Raw genomic sequence first — 18,062 nt, 5'->3', positions numbered from 1 at the left:
AACTGGTTTTGTAATCATTAAATCATTAATCGATAAAAATATAAATAAACTGCAAATTTACTGAAATCTAGGATTTCACGGTTATTCGGTTCTGCTCAGCGGTTCCACATTGGTTTCTGTGTATAGATAGAATGCAGCTTTAGCAGCCGGAGTCAACTGTGTCCAAATTGAAAGTTTATCTAATCTATGAATATCGTCGATACGTATGAAGTTTATACTCGTAGATTCGTCGGCTTCTGTCTGAGTTCCTTTCTGATAATTGTGCTTGATTTCCTCCGAGGTAACGTTGCATCTAAATGAGATAAGACAATATTAAACTGAAATACTAAATCAGTTCAATGAAATTCAGTCATAGATTGGATGTGCACGACATTATCCAAATGACAACTTACACTTAAGTAATTAAAATAAGAAGTACGAATTAAGATGACTTCAGTAAAATGACGAATTAATCATGGTTTACTGTATCAGAGAATCACGGTAAATTTCACCCAAAACTTGAGAGTGTTTTATCCAGAGTTGACTGGTGCGGAGCAGCTTACTGTAGAACCGTAAATATTTCTACTCACTTGATATAAAATTCAGCACTTGGTTTTCCAAAATTGCGAGGATTCCTAGCAATACCCATCAATAACGGTTGATTTAATTGCTCCAGGTCTATATTCACTTCATCTCTAACTTCACGTAGAACGGATTGGAATATTTCAGTGATTACAACTTCACCAGGAATATCATACAAATCATCTTGATCAGTCGATAGGCTACACTCCTACAACAACAATAGACATTATACAGACTCACAGGGTTGTGGCAAGTGAGCAGTGAGATTGTAAACATGTACAGTGAAACTTGCGTAAGTCATCTCATTAAGCTGGAATGATTATGTAGATGAATTACACTTTGTTAATTTAATGGGATACCAGCAACACCAGATGGCGCAACAGATCACTGGGTTACTCGTAGTGAAAATCGGTTTATTTTCAATGAAATTTGAACATTATTTTTAAGCTTCCAAATCCGGAAATTATCAAACGAGTCATCGGATAATTATAAGATTTCCTTTCTCACTCAGTGGATGGTAATGATTTCACTGAAAATTGATTTACTAATCAGAAAATTTGACTCGAAGTTTATTGAAATGAAATTGAAGCGCGGTAACCCAGTGCCACTAGCGACACCTGGCAGATTATCGCTGAATCCTCGCTTCCCTCAGTAGCCGGTATCTCATTGAAAATAGAAATTCAGACAAGAAAATAGAGATCACTTTAAGACTTAGCAGATGATGACTTTAAGTCGAGTTTTGCTGTTTTTACCTGAGGTTCAGGATGTCCACCGGGTCTATCCCAGACCCCGGGTGCCTCGGCACATGATGAACTACGCTTCAATAAAATGATGAATTCATCGATTGTTTCTACAAAGGCTCCGACTCCGATCGCATCGGAGAAACACGCCTGACGATTATTAAACTTCTCAACGCCGTAGTTATAAAACTGAACACCAGATGGCGACAAATTCGTACAGAGAAAATCTTTATAACAAGTAATTCCTAATTCTATAGAAACGAAATCGTTTTCACACGACACAGAATTCAATCTAAATTTTAACGCGTTGAATAATTTACTGTTACATTTCTGTAAATCGATCCATTGTTTATCAATCTCCGTTTCCTTAGAAACGCTGATTATTTTACGATTGGAATTACGCGATAATTTCACACAACAATCACTGATATTTATGAGTTTATGAGGAGGACATTTCAGAACTATATGAACATCCCCCGATCGGAAGTCCTCGGAGTGGATATCCCCTGATCGGAAGTCCTCGGAGTGGATATCCCCTGATCGGAGGTCCTCGGAGTGGATATCCCCTGATCGGAGGTCCTCGGAGTGCATATCCCCTGATCGGCGGTCCTCGGAGTGGATATCCCCTGATCGGAGGTCCTCGGAGTGGATATCCCCTGATCGTAGGTCCTCGGAGTGGATATCCCCTGATCGTAGGTCCTTGGAGTGGATATCCCCTGAACGGAGGTCCTCGGAGTGGATATCCCCTGATCGGAGGTCTTCGGAGTGGATATCCCCTGATCGGACAGCAGACATCGACTCAAATGAAGCCATTTCTCTCTCCGTTTCTAATCACTAGTTACGTCCGGGAATAAAAGAGCGCCCTCTGTTGTACCATCTGGTAATATTTTCGGTGTTTTAGGAGTTTCTGGGTCGACTACAGTTTGTTGATCGTCCTCTAATTCCTCTCCTCCTGATGCTGTTGTACTGAATTCTGCTTCCTCCGGTGGCATCACGTACACGTCACTGCAAACCGCAAATGAATCTGGATACTGTTTACTCAATGTTTGTTTTAAAACTCGGATCCGTTTAAAAACTGTATCTAAATCTTTTTTCATATCAGTCAGGAGTTGAGTGTGTTTTTTGAATTCGTTCACCGATGCTTGGTATCGATTTTCTGATAATACGTTAAAATTCAGCAACATTTCATTAGTTTTCTCGAATCTGCACATCATATGCTGCTGAGTCGATACTAAATAATTCACGTGATTTCTATCAATGAATTCTGATAATGTTTGTAAGAAAACGTCGGATGAATTGGAGACACTCGCATCATCTCCATTTTCATCCATTTTGACAATTAACCGGATGTAGATGGCGATGGTGTTCGGAAACCCCCGTTTCCGTTTCCGTCAACCCAGCGCCGCTAGCGAACGTTGTCATGACGACGATAATAAACAGATTTCACTTCCGGGTTTGTGCTTGTAAATAAAACACTTTGACGACGGCAGTTTTTCTGTAAATTCCTCACGTAAAACATGGATTCAGTAGATTTACATTTAGCAGTTGATTATGTGGGCAGTTCTGGGGCTATATTAAACCCAGAACAGAAAGCTGCATTGATGAATTCACTGGTCATTCTTAAAGATGAGAACAAATTTCACAAAGTTTATTTCTGGGGTAAAATTTTGGGCATCAAAGATAATTATTTCATCGCTCAAGGAGTTTCATCAGATGAACTGGCGGATAGAAAAACATTCTACAGGTAAAAACGAATTTTATAACGTATCTTATTGACAGGACAAATGTTGCTTCAAACAAATATTTCCTCTCTACTACAATTCTTTGTCAATGTATGATTGTATATTTTCAGCAAAGACTGTACAAAGTGGGGATTGTTGGCGCCTGCGACGCAAGCCATGAGAGAACAGAGTAAACTAGCTAAAGGTCGATTCATCGGTGATCCATCATACGAGTACGAACATACCGAAATAAAGAAAACCGCAGATGGGGAAGAGACTCAGGAAGAAGAAGAAACAGTAAGAGCAACTCTCTCTTTCTCACTCCCTCTCTCACTCTTGATTGCCATTCTCTGATTGTTTCATTCTATTTTTAGATCACTATTAAAGAAGAGGACCGTCTGGCGTCAGTGATTGCTGAAATAGGAGAGGATGTATTTATAATTCCTCGAGGGGCGTTCGTCAAACAGTCGACGGGAGAAGTGCAGAAAAATCGCTGTTTTGAAGGTAAAGTTTTCAAAAAATCATCCCCATTCTTAAGATATATCAGGCGGTTCCATAGTTAGTTACCTAATCGTTGGTGGTATAATCGATCGTGAAACTAAACCACAGACAGGTTACTGACTAAAAGTTCCACAGTTCTCCGTGAAGTTAGAATTAGTTCAAGAGTCAAATCTTAACAGACAACAATAATGTTTTCAATTTGTGTCTGGTCATGTATTTTAGCTTAAAAATCAATACTTAGAATGTGAACAATACAGATATAAGTCATGTAAATCAGTGAATGAAGCTAAGAACCCTGACAGAATCTTTTATGTGTGATATTTGTTTAAACAATTCAATTATTCATCTATTTTCAGGTTTAAATGTAACAGAAGCAGCCAAACTTGGATCATATTTTCATTTCCGTGATGCTGTGAATCTGAATAAAAAGAGTTTACTGGAAAGGGCTGATCTCGATAAAGGAATTGATTTTTTGGATTCTCTTGAAGACGACGAACCAAAAGGTAACAAATATTCCCGTAAAACTTGAATATAGTCAAGATTGTTTAACATCGGCATAATTACGATGACTTTGGGCGTACTCTTTTATGACCTCCTAAGTCAAAAAACTCTGGTTGGCCCCACACAAAATCTGAATCACACCACCTCGACGGAAAGGAGGTTTTGGACTCTCCAAAGAGTCACATTACCAAAAATAGAGAACAGTTGGAGGCTAATGGATTTTCTGATCTGATAAAAGAGTGCACTCATAATAAAACTTATGCCTTTACTTAATTGAATTGGAAATACAAATTAGGACCCAAAACATGATTTCAGTAATGTGATATCGACGAATTAGCTGAACTTTTTGTTCTAATATGAATTGAATTTTAAAAGTGTTTTGTTGTGATATTTTCTAGGGTCGTGGAGTTTACAGTTTGAAAAAGGAAGCGGTTTAGTAATATTGCGTAGTCTATTGTGGCTCGGTTACGTTTTCTATCACGTTCCAGGAATGAATCGTTTCGGTTCGGTTTACGTCGGAACCGGAGAAATCAATAAAGATTTACCGTTTGCTTTGTAAAAAAATCAATAACATCCATCCTACTGTATATATAAACATACAATTCATTTATTGATCCAATTCAACAGAACTTATTGTTTAATTTATTAAAGAATTGTAATAAAATATTGTTTCTATTGTCATACGAGAAATTCATTAGTTTTTCATGTATTGAATGGATTAGTCTGAACCAGTCCCCTGAATACTGAATACCAGTGTTGGTATCCCCCCTGCCCTAACCTGCTGAATACCAGACAATGAAGTAGTTTCAAATGCTAGCCATGATTAAACCTAGTCTGAATACCAGTCGTTGTTACCGGTTCCCTACAACAGTGTTTGTAGAATGACGGCTTGGTACTAGACTATAAATGGATAAGGATAGATCAGGTCTTGAGAGGGATCAAGGATTGACTCGGGGGGGGGGGGGGGGAGGACTGGAACAAATAAGGGTTTTGTCTCTGCTCAGGAAAATGAATTAATAACAAATGAATATAAGATAAATTAATTTATTCATTATTCTTCAGATATTCATTCGTATATTCACTGAATTTTCCCATTGTTTTTGTCGAAACATTTTCTTTTCTTCGCGAGTCATGAAATAAACGTTATATTTCTTGAATTTATATTGACTTTTAATATGTTGCCTTTGTTTTCCTCCGGGAAGGTCTGGCCTCAATTCAGGCATCAAACCTGGAATTAAAAAATCAACGATCGATTAAATATGAGATTATAATTCGTCGATTAACTATTAGCCTATCTGAACTAAAATAAACGTGTCAGCTATCAACACAAAACGATCAGAGGTCAGTCACTACCCAAAAATTATTTGAAAGTAAACTGATAGATAATGAATAAGATAGTGACAATTGAAATGCGAATATCTCTGGCATTTGTTCACCAATAAACTACTACCAACTTTTGGGCAACTGACCACAGAAAATCAGAAAATCGTTTTATTTTAATGCCAGTTTGGTTAATACCTGCTTGTTGAGCTTGTCGAGTTAATTTCATTAATCTCCTTTGTTGTTTATTACAAAGTCCGGTAACACGTCTTGGTAACGGGCAACCATCGGGACGTAAAAACTGACTGATTATCAAAACATCCTAAAAATAACAATTCAAAAATATCTCAAACTGGGGGTAAATAAAGTAGTATCATCACCAGGCACCTGGTTGCCCCCTAGTGGTGATTTCCATCAATAATTGATAGGGTTGAACCATTGATATTTTACCGTATATTTCACTTCTAAATCTAGAGCACAAAGAGGACACGGTTTCTGATGACTGGCCGCACTTTCTTCAGCTGGTTGAATCTCTTTTTCTTCTGGCGATTTTACCATAAATTCTTCTCTCGCTGATTTTATATATTTTCCTTCGATCTGGAAAATAAAAAAACGCAATTGATAAATTATGAAAATTAAACACATAGAGAATCAGGTAGCGATTACTCATAGAAGGATAAATTAGAACTGACCGTCGTAACATCACCTTCAGTATTCTCAACAACTGCAAGTGCAATTAGAATATATGATCAATAAAATTATTGGAATTGAATATTAATGTGGTGTTTTGTGAAATAGATGAAGCACCTTTTTTGAGGCTGAATCTCGGAGTCGAACTGAAATATCTAGAAAGTATTCTCGAGTGGGAAGAAAATGATCCAGTCGCTGATAATCGACACAAATTCACTTTATTCACGATCAATCTTCCAAAAACGGCAGCCATTTTGTTGATTTATTAATTGAATTGATGGTGAAGTATACCGTAAAGTGCTGCCTCTATACATAACGTTAGCGGAAAAGACGCGAACTAACTTTTTACTTGCATGCCAGAGTCTTTGGGCAAACTATTTACCGAATGGAAATTTTATAGATGTATACTGATCGTTGTTGGCCGGGCCGGAACTCAAAAGGCACCACAGGCGGTCCTGAAATTCTTGCTCAGTACTGAAACTACACAACTGCCCATTTTTGAAAGGCGATTCTTCATACTACTAGTAAAATTAGTCGACCCAAACCCGCACCAGTGGGTACGCGCACCATGGGAACTGTGGCCGAGGCCTGGGTTGTCGAGAGCACAGGGGCCCGTCACGATAGCTGAGAGTCCAAAATCAAACATTTGACCCAGTATCCTAGATACCACCTATAAAAAGGTGGTACCTAGGATACTGGGTCAAATCTTTGATTTTGGACCCCCAGCTATCGTGACGAGCCCCTGTGGTCGAGAGCCTAGTGCAATTGAATAATCAATTTTAACGCATTCATATTTCGTTGTGTGTTTGAATTGAATTCACACGTATTTGCCATCATTAGTGCAACGACAACAATATCGTATCGTATCATTTCGGTTCTCATCCAACGCCGAAAGGGGTTTGTTATAACAACTTATGGATCCTAATGAGATTTGGCTATTAGTGTTTTGTGGTGAGTCGAACTATAGCAAACGTTTGTAATAACTTAATTCATATTTGAACAGCAGCCGCAGAACTCGCGCTAAAGCTACCTTTGCGCTATTGATGTGCGGATCATGGCAGTGAATAGTTCACAGTATCACTGTTCTCAGAAAATAAGATGGAACTATCAGTTCAGTGTTTATATGTACATGATAGGAATGGGTCCTGTCACCATTTGCGGAATTCTGTTGAATTTACTCACTATTGTCGTTATAAAGAGACTACGCAATAATTGTTATCATACTCTCGGTATTTTAGCAATCGCTGATCTTGCGTTCAGTTTATCATCTTTTACCATGTATCCGCTGAGAACGTATTTTATCTACAGTAATCTGGGAGACTTGGTTTTTCGTTATGATGACTGGATGTTTGGCTGGTGGTTCATAGTTATCGCCTATATAGGACTGTATTCGTCACAGTTTTCCAGAAACTGGCTGGTTGTTGTTGTGAGTTTAGAGAGAATTTTAGTCATTATTTTCCCATTGAAATATAAACGTTACTGGAAACCTTCAACTATTAATTTACTCTGCTTCGTGATCCTATTGATTGCAGTAATATTTTATTATAATAGCATTGTTCCCTACAAATTACCGGGCTTGTTAACGAGATGGCCGTGTCTAAAACCAGGTCAGTACGCTTACACAATTTACTGGCCGGAGTATACAGATGTGATTCATGTTCATTCTGGGGGTCATTTTTTGAAGGAAAGTGGTCATTATAGAATAACCACGAACATTAATTACTTACCAATCACATTTCTGTTAATTTCAAACACAATTCTATTTGTCGTATATAATTGGACGAGAAAACGACGCAAATCACTAATAGGTGGCGCTTCTGCTCAGGATAAAGATGCAGGAATATTGAAGACGGTTTCAGCAGTTGTTGTTCTCTATATTATTTGTGAATTTCCTGCTATTTTGGAACGACTTCCCGATTTCATCTATCGTACAATTTTTGGTACAGTTGATAAAATGGTCCTACGAAAAATCTCCCTGTTATTGTCCATGTTTGATTCTTGTGTCAATTTTTCCGTTTATTGTTTAACAAATAAGAAATTCTGTTTAGAGACGACCAAAATTTTCAATAAACTTAGTAGTCGATTAAATCGGTTCTGAACAATCCATGGTCAAAGCCGTGTTCGTATGCGTACAGACTGCACAAGTGTGAAAAATTCCTGTTTGAATTTGCAAACATTTGTTTAATCTCAAGATCCAGTTGCTCAGTTCCCGGTTTAAGTTCTACTGTACTGGAACTATAGTTCATTTTTGTGAATCCTGGAATCAACCTTGGAATGAGTTGACAACTGTGGAACTGGATCCAGATGAACAGAACTAAACTATCCGTATACACCAGCATCTCATCTCATCTGCAACAAACAATTAATATTTTGAACAATATATAACCTTAGTTTATTTCAACACTTTTAAAATAAATGTATAAACACATTGTATTTACTATGAATGAATTGCGTGCATGAACAAAAAAGTGACGTCACAGTCTACAACTAGTGAGAAAGAAAACCGCCCCAGATTAAAACATCGACCAGTAACCATGAACGCATTTAAAGGATTAACTAGGCGTTAATCCTTTGTATGTTACTGGTCACATGAGAGTTTTCTATTTGAAGATTGTCAGCATTGATCGATTCGATTGTCCAGTTTAAAATACGAATTATTTATTTAATTTCATCAATAAAAAACGTTACATTAAAATATTCTGCTTTAAAAGATAGTTTTTAAGCCACTTATAATGGAACTACGTTGTGCAGCGATTGTATTTGGGATTGGTAAACGGGCAGCGTAGCGATCACTCACATGCCAAAGGAAGAATAGTTTCAAACCCCGAGGACACTTTCGTTCGGGTTCAAACTAGTAGAAATTGGTCCTCTCTAATCACTGATTACCGGCCACTGGTTTCTTGTGAAATATTAGAAATTAATACGGATCATTGACTATGAATATTTGGCCTGAGAGTGGACGAGAGTGAGGCTATGTCATCTAACTGAGGAATCTGAAGAATTATTACCAAATATTGACTGATGTAGATCAACCATTGTATTATATTCTACGTGTATAAACCTCACAGAAAATGTATGCGCGGTGCCGGTATAGTTCAACCACATTGTTTGGAATTAAATAATCGATTTTAAAAGCATTTATATTTTGCGCTGTATCTATTTCGATTTCCACGCGTGTTGGCCATTATGCCTGGTTCATGAAATAACAACGGATTGTCCTAAAATGTTCATCATTTTGAATGTTTTGTGTCGAGTTGAGTTGAAGAAAGCATACGCGTTGTATCAGTGCGATGTGTTGGGAGGTATATATATATTTTTGAGTATAGTTCATACTAAAGTAACCGTCGCGGTGTGCGCGTATCATCATGGCAGTGAATAGTTCACAGTATCATTGCGCTAAAAAAATCATATGGGAATATCAGTTCAGTGTTTATATGTACATGATAGGAATGGGTCCTGTCACTGTTTGCGGTATTCTGCTGAATTTACTCACTATTGTCGTTATAAAGAGACTACGCAATAATTGTTATCACACTCTCGGTATTTTAGCAATCGCTGATCTTGCGTTCAGTTTATCGTCTTTTACCATGTATCCGCTGAGAACGTATTTTATCTACAGTAATCTGGGAGACTTGGTTTTTCGTTATGATGACTGGTATTTTGGTTGGTGGTTTATAATTGTAGCCTACTTTGGCTTTTATCCATCACAGTTTGTCAGAAACTGGTTCGTTGTTGTTGTGAGTTTAGAGAGAATTTTAGTCATTATTTTCCCGTTGAAATATAAACGCCACTGGAAACCTTTAACTATTAATTTACTATGTTTATTGTTGTTATTAGTATCAATATTACTTTACTATCCGTTTATGGTTCCCAACATAATACCGGGTTTAACGAGATGGCCGTGTCTAAAACCTGGTCAGTACACTTATACAGTTTACTGGCCGGAGTATACAGATATTCGTGTTCGTCCTAGGAGGCATTTCATTGCAGGTATCAGTACCAGATATACAGTCCCCATTGGTATGGTTTACCTACCAATCTCCCTTCTGTTAATTGTTAACGCAATTCTGTTTGTCGTGTATAATTGGGCCGGGAAACGACGCAAATCGCTAATAGGTGGCGCTTCTGCCCGGGATAAAGATGCAGGAATATTGAAGATGGTTTCAGCAGTTGTCGTGGTTTATATTATTTGTGAGTTTCCCGGATGTGTCGATCGACTGCCCTATTTTATTAGTTCATTGACTATATCTGGAATAGATCAAATGGTTCTTCGTAAGATTTCACTGTTAATGTCAATGTTTGATTCTTGTGTTAATTTTTCCGTTTACTGTTTAACAAATAAAAGATTCCGTTTAGAGACCTACATTATTTTCAGTAGGATTTGGGCCTCATGTCGCGCTTCATTCTCAGTGAACTAACATTCACCCCCAAACAGAAAACATCAGTCAATGCAAAATTGACAGGAATAAATGAATTAATTCATGATCAATAGAACAAGTTATGGAATATTTTGTAACGAAATGATTTTCTTTTTTTTTGTTACAACTGGAAACTGAAATAGAAAATGCTTTATTGTTTCACTAATACAGACAGATACACAGAAAGCAGACGGATACACAGAAAGCAGACGGATACACATGTTCACGATAATTAGTGCGAGATACGATTAGTACGATATAGATGACGATACGATCATTATCCATTGACTTCCGGTAGGAATCGACGCGCCACTGTCGGGTTATCAGAATATCGAAAATCAAGAGTCAGTAAATCTCCTGAAAATATAAACTTTCAATTTAATCTTTATGAACAACACAAAATTATGATGAAACACGATTTTTATACCTTGAGCAGCCTCGGGATGATGGAACCGAACAGTCTCTACTTTCCGAACAAAATCACCTCCTTTCACAAACGGGGTGTCCAAACGTTGTCTGAAAGAAAAGTAAATAGATGCAACTTCATTTCGATGCTTTTTCAAACATTAGATTGATGTGTTGAAGTCCGTGCTGAATTCACGTATGGAACTTGTAAGATTTACCCGTGTCGTTCATGTGTAGGGAAGAAGTATAAACCAATAGCTAATATCAACCCTAACCACGCGGTCAATGCTACCGATAGTAAAAATCCCAGTAACAAATTCCCTTCGATTGTACACAGAATCCAATTACATGACGTCACAACTACAGGAACAGGACACGTATTAGTGACACTACTGATCTCATACGGCGTCAAATCCGTCGGTAATAATGAGTTTAATACGGTATCATTAGTAAGAAACTCTTTCGGTCTTCCGATATTTCCCAGAACTTCCGTAGATCCATCTTTCAGGAAATATATAATCAGTACCGCTTTCCTGAAAATCAGATATCATTCATTTATCGGCGATTAGACCAGAAAATATCGAATAATGCGATAAAACAGATCGCCGCACCCGTTAATCTCAGATATATTGTGTAGTCGTGGTAAACACGGGTTACAAAGTGGTTGTAAACTCATTAGAAACGACTGAATTCTGGCATAATTGAAATGTAGAAGGTTTTGTTTCGAATACCAGCTAGTGAGAACCTCGCATTCCACGTATGTGTCAATTCTTATCGTAGATACTCTGAAATTAATTAGATAAATATTCGAGAGATCAATAATTCTAGTTTTATATCTGGTTTTATAGATGAAAACTTACAGCGATTTCAGCGGATTTTTCGGGTCGTTATCAGAAGCGACTGTATACAATACGTATTTATGGTAAGGTAACATCGGAGTGTGTAAAGTATCAACCATTCCTGAACTGGAGTTCATAGAAAACATCTCAGCGTGATACAGTTTATTATACGTGATCGAAGTTACAGCTAGAAATATAAAGAAATTATTAGAAAAACATTATATTTCAATTCTAGCCTTTGATAAAATCTTTTGAAAATTTCTCACTATCTCTCTCTCATCTGGATCCCCAAATAAACTCAACGTATATAATTTACACTCTTGCGTTCAGTCATTTCATTACATCTGAGCTGGAACCCGGTATCAGTAACCTGGGATCTCACAGGCCGTGAGACGGGTATCCTCGGTATCGTTGGTATCACTGGTAACCTGGGATCTCATAGGCCGTGAGACGGGTATCCTCGGTATCGACGCAGGTAACTGGGAGGATGACACGCCCTGAGACAGGTTTCCTCGGTATCAACGGTAACCTGGGTTCGCGCAGAGACAAGTGCCCTGGTGTCGTTGGTATTGATCATCTCGTAGCAACATGGATGACTCCGACTATCAGTAATGTACGTAAAAAGTGAAGCTGAAGACAAATGATAATCCTTCGATTTAATTCATTCAATTAATCGTTATTCAGTTTTCCATTCTATTTCAGATTCAATATAATATCAATTGATAATCAATTTTCTTTTATTGACCCCTTCGAAACCACCCAGAATCAGTAGCCAATATGCAAATCGGGTTCGAATCTGGAACAATCCTGCCTATCCAATGCACCTATTAGATGATGAATGCAGTACACCCCGTCACTCAGAACCAATAGACCGAGTTCCGAACCCGGGATACCCTCGTTTAATATCTAACAGTATCCAGTTCACTCAGAATCAGTACCAATAGACCGGACTCGAGCTCAGGAATCCCCCGTTTACCATATATTCAATATCTAGGTCACTCAGAATCAGTAAATAGATCACCTGTACATCCTCTATTCTGCATCATTACTAGTCTAAACGGGCATCTCAATGGTATCGGTTGGTACTGGAGCATCCTCAGATAGGGCAGTGCCAGACTGCAGATCGGTAAATGCATTAGGGAAACTTTGGAGTAATTCAAAGTTGTAAAATAAAGAAAGTCTCTACCACATTGAGAGTGGTTTGAAATTATCATTGTACAATGGAACCTTTCCGTTAAACACGAATCTTAAGGGCAAAAGTGTAATTGTCGTACATGTAATAACCAGGTTTTATAACATCCAAATCTGCATTGATATAAATATTTTAGCTGGGACAGAATCGTTTTAATGAGGTTCAACTGTACACTTAATTTCATTTATTCACTTACAGAGCAAAAATAATCCATGTACAATAGACTTCTAACTGGAATCAATTAAGACAAGGTGATAGTTCTTGTCACCTGTAGACAATAGAACTTCAATGCAATAGTTCAATGTGTTTATGTCTGGGTTGGTGTAGGCTTGGAGAATGATTACTCCAAGATGTAAGTAACGAGACTTGAAATTAGTCGAATGAAACACTCTAATCCGTGTCTTAAGGATTAGATAGTCTTAATTAGACTTGAAATGATTCCAGTTAACAGAGAGTCCACTGTACATTATATGAAGAAAAAGTAACACATATAATTTGTAGTGAACAACTGACCACTAGTGATGCTGATGTTACAACAACTAGTGGTTAGTGTAGTTCGATATGTATTGATAAACAATAGTTCAACCAATATTCAAACACCATAAAATCAATGTATTGATCAAACTAACAAACAAGTATAGATCAAACTGAGAATCTTGAGTTTAACATCCTCAGAATGAGATAGAACACAAAAACATTTTAAAGAAATTAATGTATTTACAAACACAGTCACAAGTACAAAATCTCCACATATACAGCACATACAACTATATTTCAGAAATCATTTAACAAGCACAAAAGCAAGCAAGAGAAGCCCCTTGAAACATTTACACTCAAAACGCTAAGTCGCAGCAAATCAGTAATTAATAACCCACAATCAGATTCAATAACAAACCAGCCAATCAAACCATTATTTATTTTTTAATAGATATACAATGTGTATTTACATTCAACCTATACTGAAGCTATAGGCCTCGGAGAAATTGGTCGGCACCTCTCGAACCACGATAACTCGCGGTAACAAACACTGAAAGTCCCGATTTGACGGAGAAATTGGTCGGCATCTCTGGAACTACGATAACTCGTGGTAACAAACACTGTAAGTCCCGATTTGACAGAGAAATTGGTCGGCATCTCTGGAACTCTACTGCGCTAACTCGTGGTAACAATCACTGAAAGTCCCGAATTGACGGGGAAATTGTTCAACATCTCTGATTTGATCTTTTCCTGTCGTCTGATATTCTACAGCCAACCGCAAGCTCAATACTACAATGACAAAACACAAAATATGAATAATGATATCATTTTTGAGACTTCTTCAAAATAAATTTCAATTATACCTGATTTTTAGTCGATTAAGGCTCGTGACTCATTTCTTCATGAGGAAATTGATCATTGGCATCGTTTCCATCTTGATATCTGGTATTGTGTGACGAATAACTCAATACTAACTGTAATAACAATGTAATAAATAAACTATGATTTTCATTCATAAGACTCTTCATAAAAACAAAATTCATCTAATTTCAATTTTACCTGATTTATAGTCAACTCAGATTCATGACTCGGACCTTGAGGAATTTGCTCAACACTTTGTGAACTCTGATGTTTTCGTTTCCTCTGGTTTTGCACGCCACTTACAACAACCAACAACAGTCCACTGGCTACAACAAAAATACATGAAATAAAAGTAGTAACCATCTTCATTGAGTCGACTGTTCCTGCAAAGAAATTCATATCAAGTTCAATTTTACCTGATTAATCGTCAATCTAAACTCATGACTTAAAAGAGAAATTGCTCAGAACCTCAGCTACTGTTCATATCTTCTCGAACTTTCGGTTTGATGTCGAGATCCCCCAAGAATATCTCTGATTTCTGCATACAAACACTGAAAGAAGTCCAGATTTGACAGGGAAATTGGTCGGCATCTCTGATCTGATCTTTTCCTGTCGTCTGATATTCTACAGCCAACCACAAGCTCAATACTACAATGACAAAACACAAAATATGAATAATGATATCATTTTTAAGACTCTTCTTAAAAAAGAAACTTAAAGAATAAATTAAAATTATACCTGATTTATAGTCAATTCAGATTCATGACTCGGACCTTGAGGAATTTGTTCAACACTTCCTGAACTCTGATGTTTCCTTTCCTCTGGTTTTGAGCGTCTCTAACAACAACAGTCCACTAGCTACAACAAAAATACATAAAATAAATGTAACCATCTTCTTTAAGTCGACTGTTCCTGCAAAGAAGTTCATATCAAGCACAATATCAAGTATAATTTTACCTAATTCATAGTCAATTCAGACTCATGACACCTTAAATATTTCTCAACGACAACTGGAACAATCCTGGATGTTTCCTGTCGATCGTTTGGTATTTTGTACTTGCCGACCAAATCAATACACGCTACAACAGGGAAATATGAAATACATGTAATACTAACTAACAGTCCTAGTTGAGAACATTCTTATCTACAAAGAAATTCATAACAATTTATACTATACCTGATTTATAGTCTTTACTTAGTAAAATTTCTAAGAACCTCAGGAACTTTCAGTATCATCTAGAACTTTCTGTTTGGGGAGTGGAGATTCCTCAGTGGAGTACTCAGATTTCTACTGACAACAGACACCAATCCAACACTTCTCTTTCCGGTACTTTCATCTTTCTCTTTCCTCTCGTTTTACAAATTGATATTTAATTATTTGACATTTTTACCATCATAAAATTGATATTATGTTTTTCTTTACATCATCGTTATTAGAGATCTTACAAAGAATGATACAAATAATACGTTTCTTAATTTCAAACTCACAGCTGTTTGTAAATTATTTCCACACACAAAGATGGCATGCTGCATGCTGATCAATTTGCTAACCATGCGCATGGACCCGCGGGTGTGCCAGTGCTGTTTAGTGCAAGTGATGCATCGGTGCAAGTGCAAATTGAGACGTCAAGTGCAAATTGAGACGTCAAGTGCAAATTGGGACGTCAAGTGCATAGTGAGACGTCAAGTGCAGAGTGAGACGTCAAGTGCAAAGTGGGACATCAAGTGCAAATTGAGATGTCAATTGTTTTCACCAGTGTTTACAATGATTGACCATCTTTCTGAAGATGTTTAAAGCAATTTGAATTCTAACAGTTTTTTTTACACTGTCAGCTCTCAGACTTAGAAACTGGTTTACCTCATCATCAGAGTTTAGACGCTGACAATTTTATCACTCCTTAAGTGGAGTAATACAATCAAGTCACTAACAATTCACTTTATGTCAATATTTAATTGTCAATTCAAGAAGGGGAAGGAGGGGAAGGCATCAAACCCCAATATCACCCCAGCCTTAAGTCACTTACAAATCAGTTTATGTCACAATTAACTTGACAATTCAAGGGGGAAGGGAGGGATCACTAAATCTATATTTTAACACTGAAGTGTTTTGTAACACTTAACTTTCATCACCACCAATTGATTTAGCAGTAATTCACCATCAGTGTTTTGTAAAATAATGTGTAATTTGATAATGTAATTATGTAATAGTTCATGATGTAATAATGTTTAATGGAATACTTTTTATTGTAATAATGTTTAATGCAATAATTCAAGAAGTCCAGGGAAGGAGGTAAGAATTAACACCCAGCAGCAAGCAGCAGTATTAAAGGAGGCCATCAGTGTTGTAACACACTGACAATTCAGTTTGTTTGTCACGTTTCTACATGACAATTGAAGAAGGAAGGAGGAGACTCCTGCACTCAATACCACCCCAAAACAGAGTGTATCAATTAACACCTAGCAGCAAGCAGCAGTATTAAAGGAGGTCATCAGTGTTGTAACACACTGACAATTCAGTTTGTTTGTCACGTTTCTACATGACAGTTGAAGAAGGAAGGAGGAGACTCCTGAACTCAATATCACCCCAAAACAGAGTGTATCAATTAACACTTAGCAGCAAGCAGCAGTATTAAAGGAGGTCATCAGTGTTGTAACACACTGACAATTCAGTTTGTTTGTCACGTTTCTACATGACAGTTGAAGAAGGAAGGAGGAGACTCCTGAACTCAATATCACCCCAAAACAGAGTGTATTAATTAACACCCAGCAGCAAGCAGCAGTATTAAAGGAGGTCATCAGTCTTGTAACACACTGACAATTCAGTTTGTCACGTTTCTACATGACAGTTGAAGAAGGAAGGAGGAGACTCCTGCACTCAATATTACCCCAAAACAGAGTGTATCAATTAACACCCAGCAGCAAGCAGCAGTATTAAAGGAGGCCAATAAGGACGATTAGGAAACATAATCAGTCCCAATTCACCGACATATATTACAATATATACAATGTACCAACACCAGCGACATTTCAAAGATTCAACCACCACAAAGCTATCGATGGATAGCTGTTTTGAATATTCATATATTCAAAATGTAAAGTCGCAATAAGGACGATTAGGAAACATAATCAGTCCCAATTCACCGACATATATTACAATATATACAATGTACCAACACCAGCGAAATTTCAAAGATTCAACCACCACAAAGCTATCGATGGATAGCTGCTTTGAATATTTATACATTTAAAACGTAAAGTCGCAATAAGGACGATCAGGAAACATGATCAATCCCATTTCACCGACATATATTACAATATATACACAGAACCAACACCAGCGACATTTCAAAGATTCAACCACCACAAAGCTATCCATGGATAGCTGTTTTGAATATTTATACATTTAAAACGTTAAGTCGCAATAAGGACAATCACAAAACATGATCAATCCCATTTCACCGACATATATTACAATATATACAATGTACCAACACCAGCGACATTTCAATGATTCAACCACCACAAAGCTATCGATGGATAGCTGTTTTGAATATTCATATATTCAAAATGTAAAGTCGCAATAAGGACGATTAGGAAACATAATCAGTCCCAATTCACCGACATATATTACAATATATACAATGTACTAACACCAGCGACATTTCAAAGATTCAACCACCACAAAGCTATCGATGGATAGCTGCTTTGAATATTTATATATTTAAAACGTAAAGTCGCAATAAGGACGATCACAAAACATGATCAATCCCATTTCACCGACATATATTACAATATATACACAGAACCAACACCAGCGACATTTCAATGATTCAACC

At 37.1% G+C, this 18,062-nt stretch overlaps 5 protein-coding genes and 1 long non-coding RNA gene across 6 annotated transcripts; 1 reads left to right on the top strand and 5 right to left on the bottom strand.

Annotated features, from left to right (window-relative positions):
* Positions 1-42: 42 nt before the first annotated feature.
* On the bottom strand, positions 43-2,114 carry LOC141899086 (uridine diphosphate glucose pyrophosphatase NUDT22-like). The gene is made up of 3 exons (XM_074785243.1): positions 1,314-2,114; positions 570-769; positions 43-292 (listed from the first exon to the last, which is right to left on the bottom strand). The coding sequence occupies exons 1-3, from the start codon at positions 2,112-2,114 to the stop codon at positions 82-84; spliced, it is 1,212 nt and encodes a 403-aa protein (XP_074641344.1). The 3' UTR covers positions 43-81.
* A 14-nt stretch (positions 2,115-2,128) lies between these two features.
* Positions 2,129-2,633, bottom strand: LOC141899098 (kxDL motif-containing protein 1-like). Its single transcript, XM_074785254.1, has one exon. The coding sequence runs from the start codon at positions 2,630-2,632 to the stop codon at positions 2,129-2,131; it is 504 nt and encodes a 167-aa protein (XP_074641355.1). The 5' UTR covers position 2,633.
* A 126-nt stretch (positions 2,634-2,759) lies between these two features.
* On the top strand, positions 2,760-4,782 carry LOC141911814 (radial spoke head protein 9 homolog). Its single transcript, XM_074802871.1, has 5 exons — positions 2,760-3,045; positions 3,154-3,319; positions 3,397-3,526; positions 3,880-4,026; positions 4,423-4,782. The coding sequence occupies exons 1-5, from the start codon at positions 2,819-2,821 to the stop codon at positions 4,581-4,583; spliced, it is 831 nt and encodes a 276-aa protein (XP_074658972.1). The 5' UTR covers positions 2,760-2,818; the 3' UTR covers positions 4,584-4,782.
* Positions 4,783-5,054: 272 nt separating this feature from the next.
* On the bottom strand, positions 5,055-6,294 carry LOC141915079 (large ribosomal subunit protein mL66-like). The gene is made up of 5 exons (XM_074806484.1): positions 6,152-6,294; positions 6,037-6,068; positions 5,795-5,941; positions 5,543-5,666; positions 5,055-5,252 (listed from the first exon to the last, which is right to left on the bottom strand). The coding sequence occupies exons 1-5, from the start codon at positions 6,285-6,287 to the stop codon at positions 5,083-5,085; spliced, it is 609 nt and encodes a 202-aa protein (XP_074662585.1). The 5' UTR covers positions 6,288-6,294; the 3' UTR covers positions 5,055-5,082.
* A 4,310-nt stretch (positions 6,295-10,604) lies between these two features.
* Positions 10,605-11,875, bottom strand: LOC141914999 (uncharacterized). Its single transcript, XM_074806355.1, has 5 exons — positions 11,718-11,875; positions 11,469-11,642; positions 11,076-11,390; positions 10,880-10,968; positions 10,605-10,809 (listed from the first exon to the last, which is right to left on the bottom strand). Exons 1-5 carry the CDS (start codon positions 11,840-11,842, stop codon positions 10,730-10,732), a joined length of 783 nt encoding a protein of 260 aa, XP_074662456.1. The 5' UTR covers positions 11,843-11,875; the 3' UTR covers positions 10,605-10,729.
* Positions 11,876-13,710: 1,835 nt separating this feature from the next.
* Positions 13,711-16,609, bottom strand: LOC141914714 (uncharacterized). The gene is made up of 7 exons (XR_012620882.1): positions 15,404-16,609; positions 15,184-15,305; positions 14,965-15,084; positions 14,643-14,874; positions 14,425-14,552; positions 14,229-14,339; positions 13,711-14,154 (listed from the first exon to the last, which is right to left on the bottom strand). It is a non-coding gene; the product is annotated as an uncharacterized LOC141914714 (long non-coding RNA).
* Between the last annotated feature and the right edge of the window lie 1,453 nt (positions 16,610-18,062).

Source organism: Tubulanus polymorphus, chromosome 1, assembly GCF_964204645.1.
Source record: "Tubulanus polymorphus chromosome 1, tnTubPoly1.2, whole genome shotgun sequence".
In the NCBI taxonomy this organism is placed as follows: Eukaryota; Metazoa; Nemertea; class Palaeonemertea; order Tubulaniformes; family Tubulanidae; genus Tubulanus; species Tubulanus polymorphus.
The sequence above is the reverse complement of the archived record's forward strand: the minus strand, read 5'-3'. Positions and strand labels throughout refer to the sequence as shown.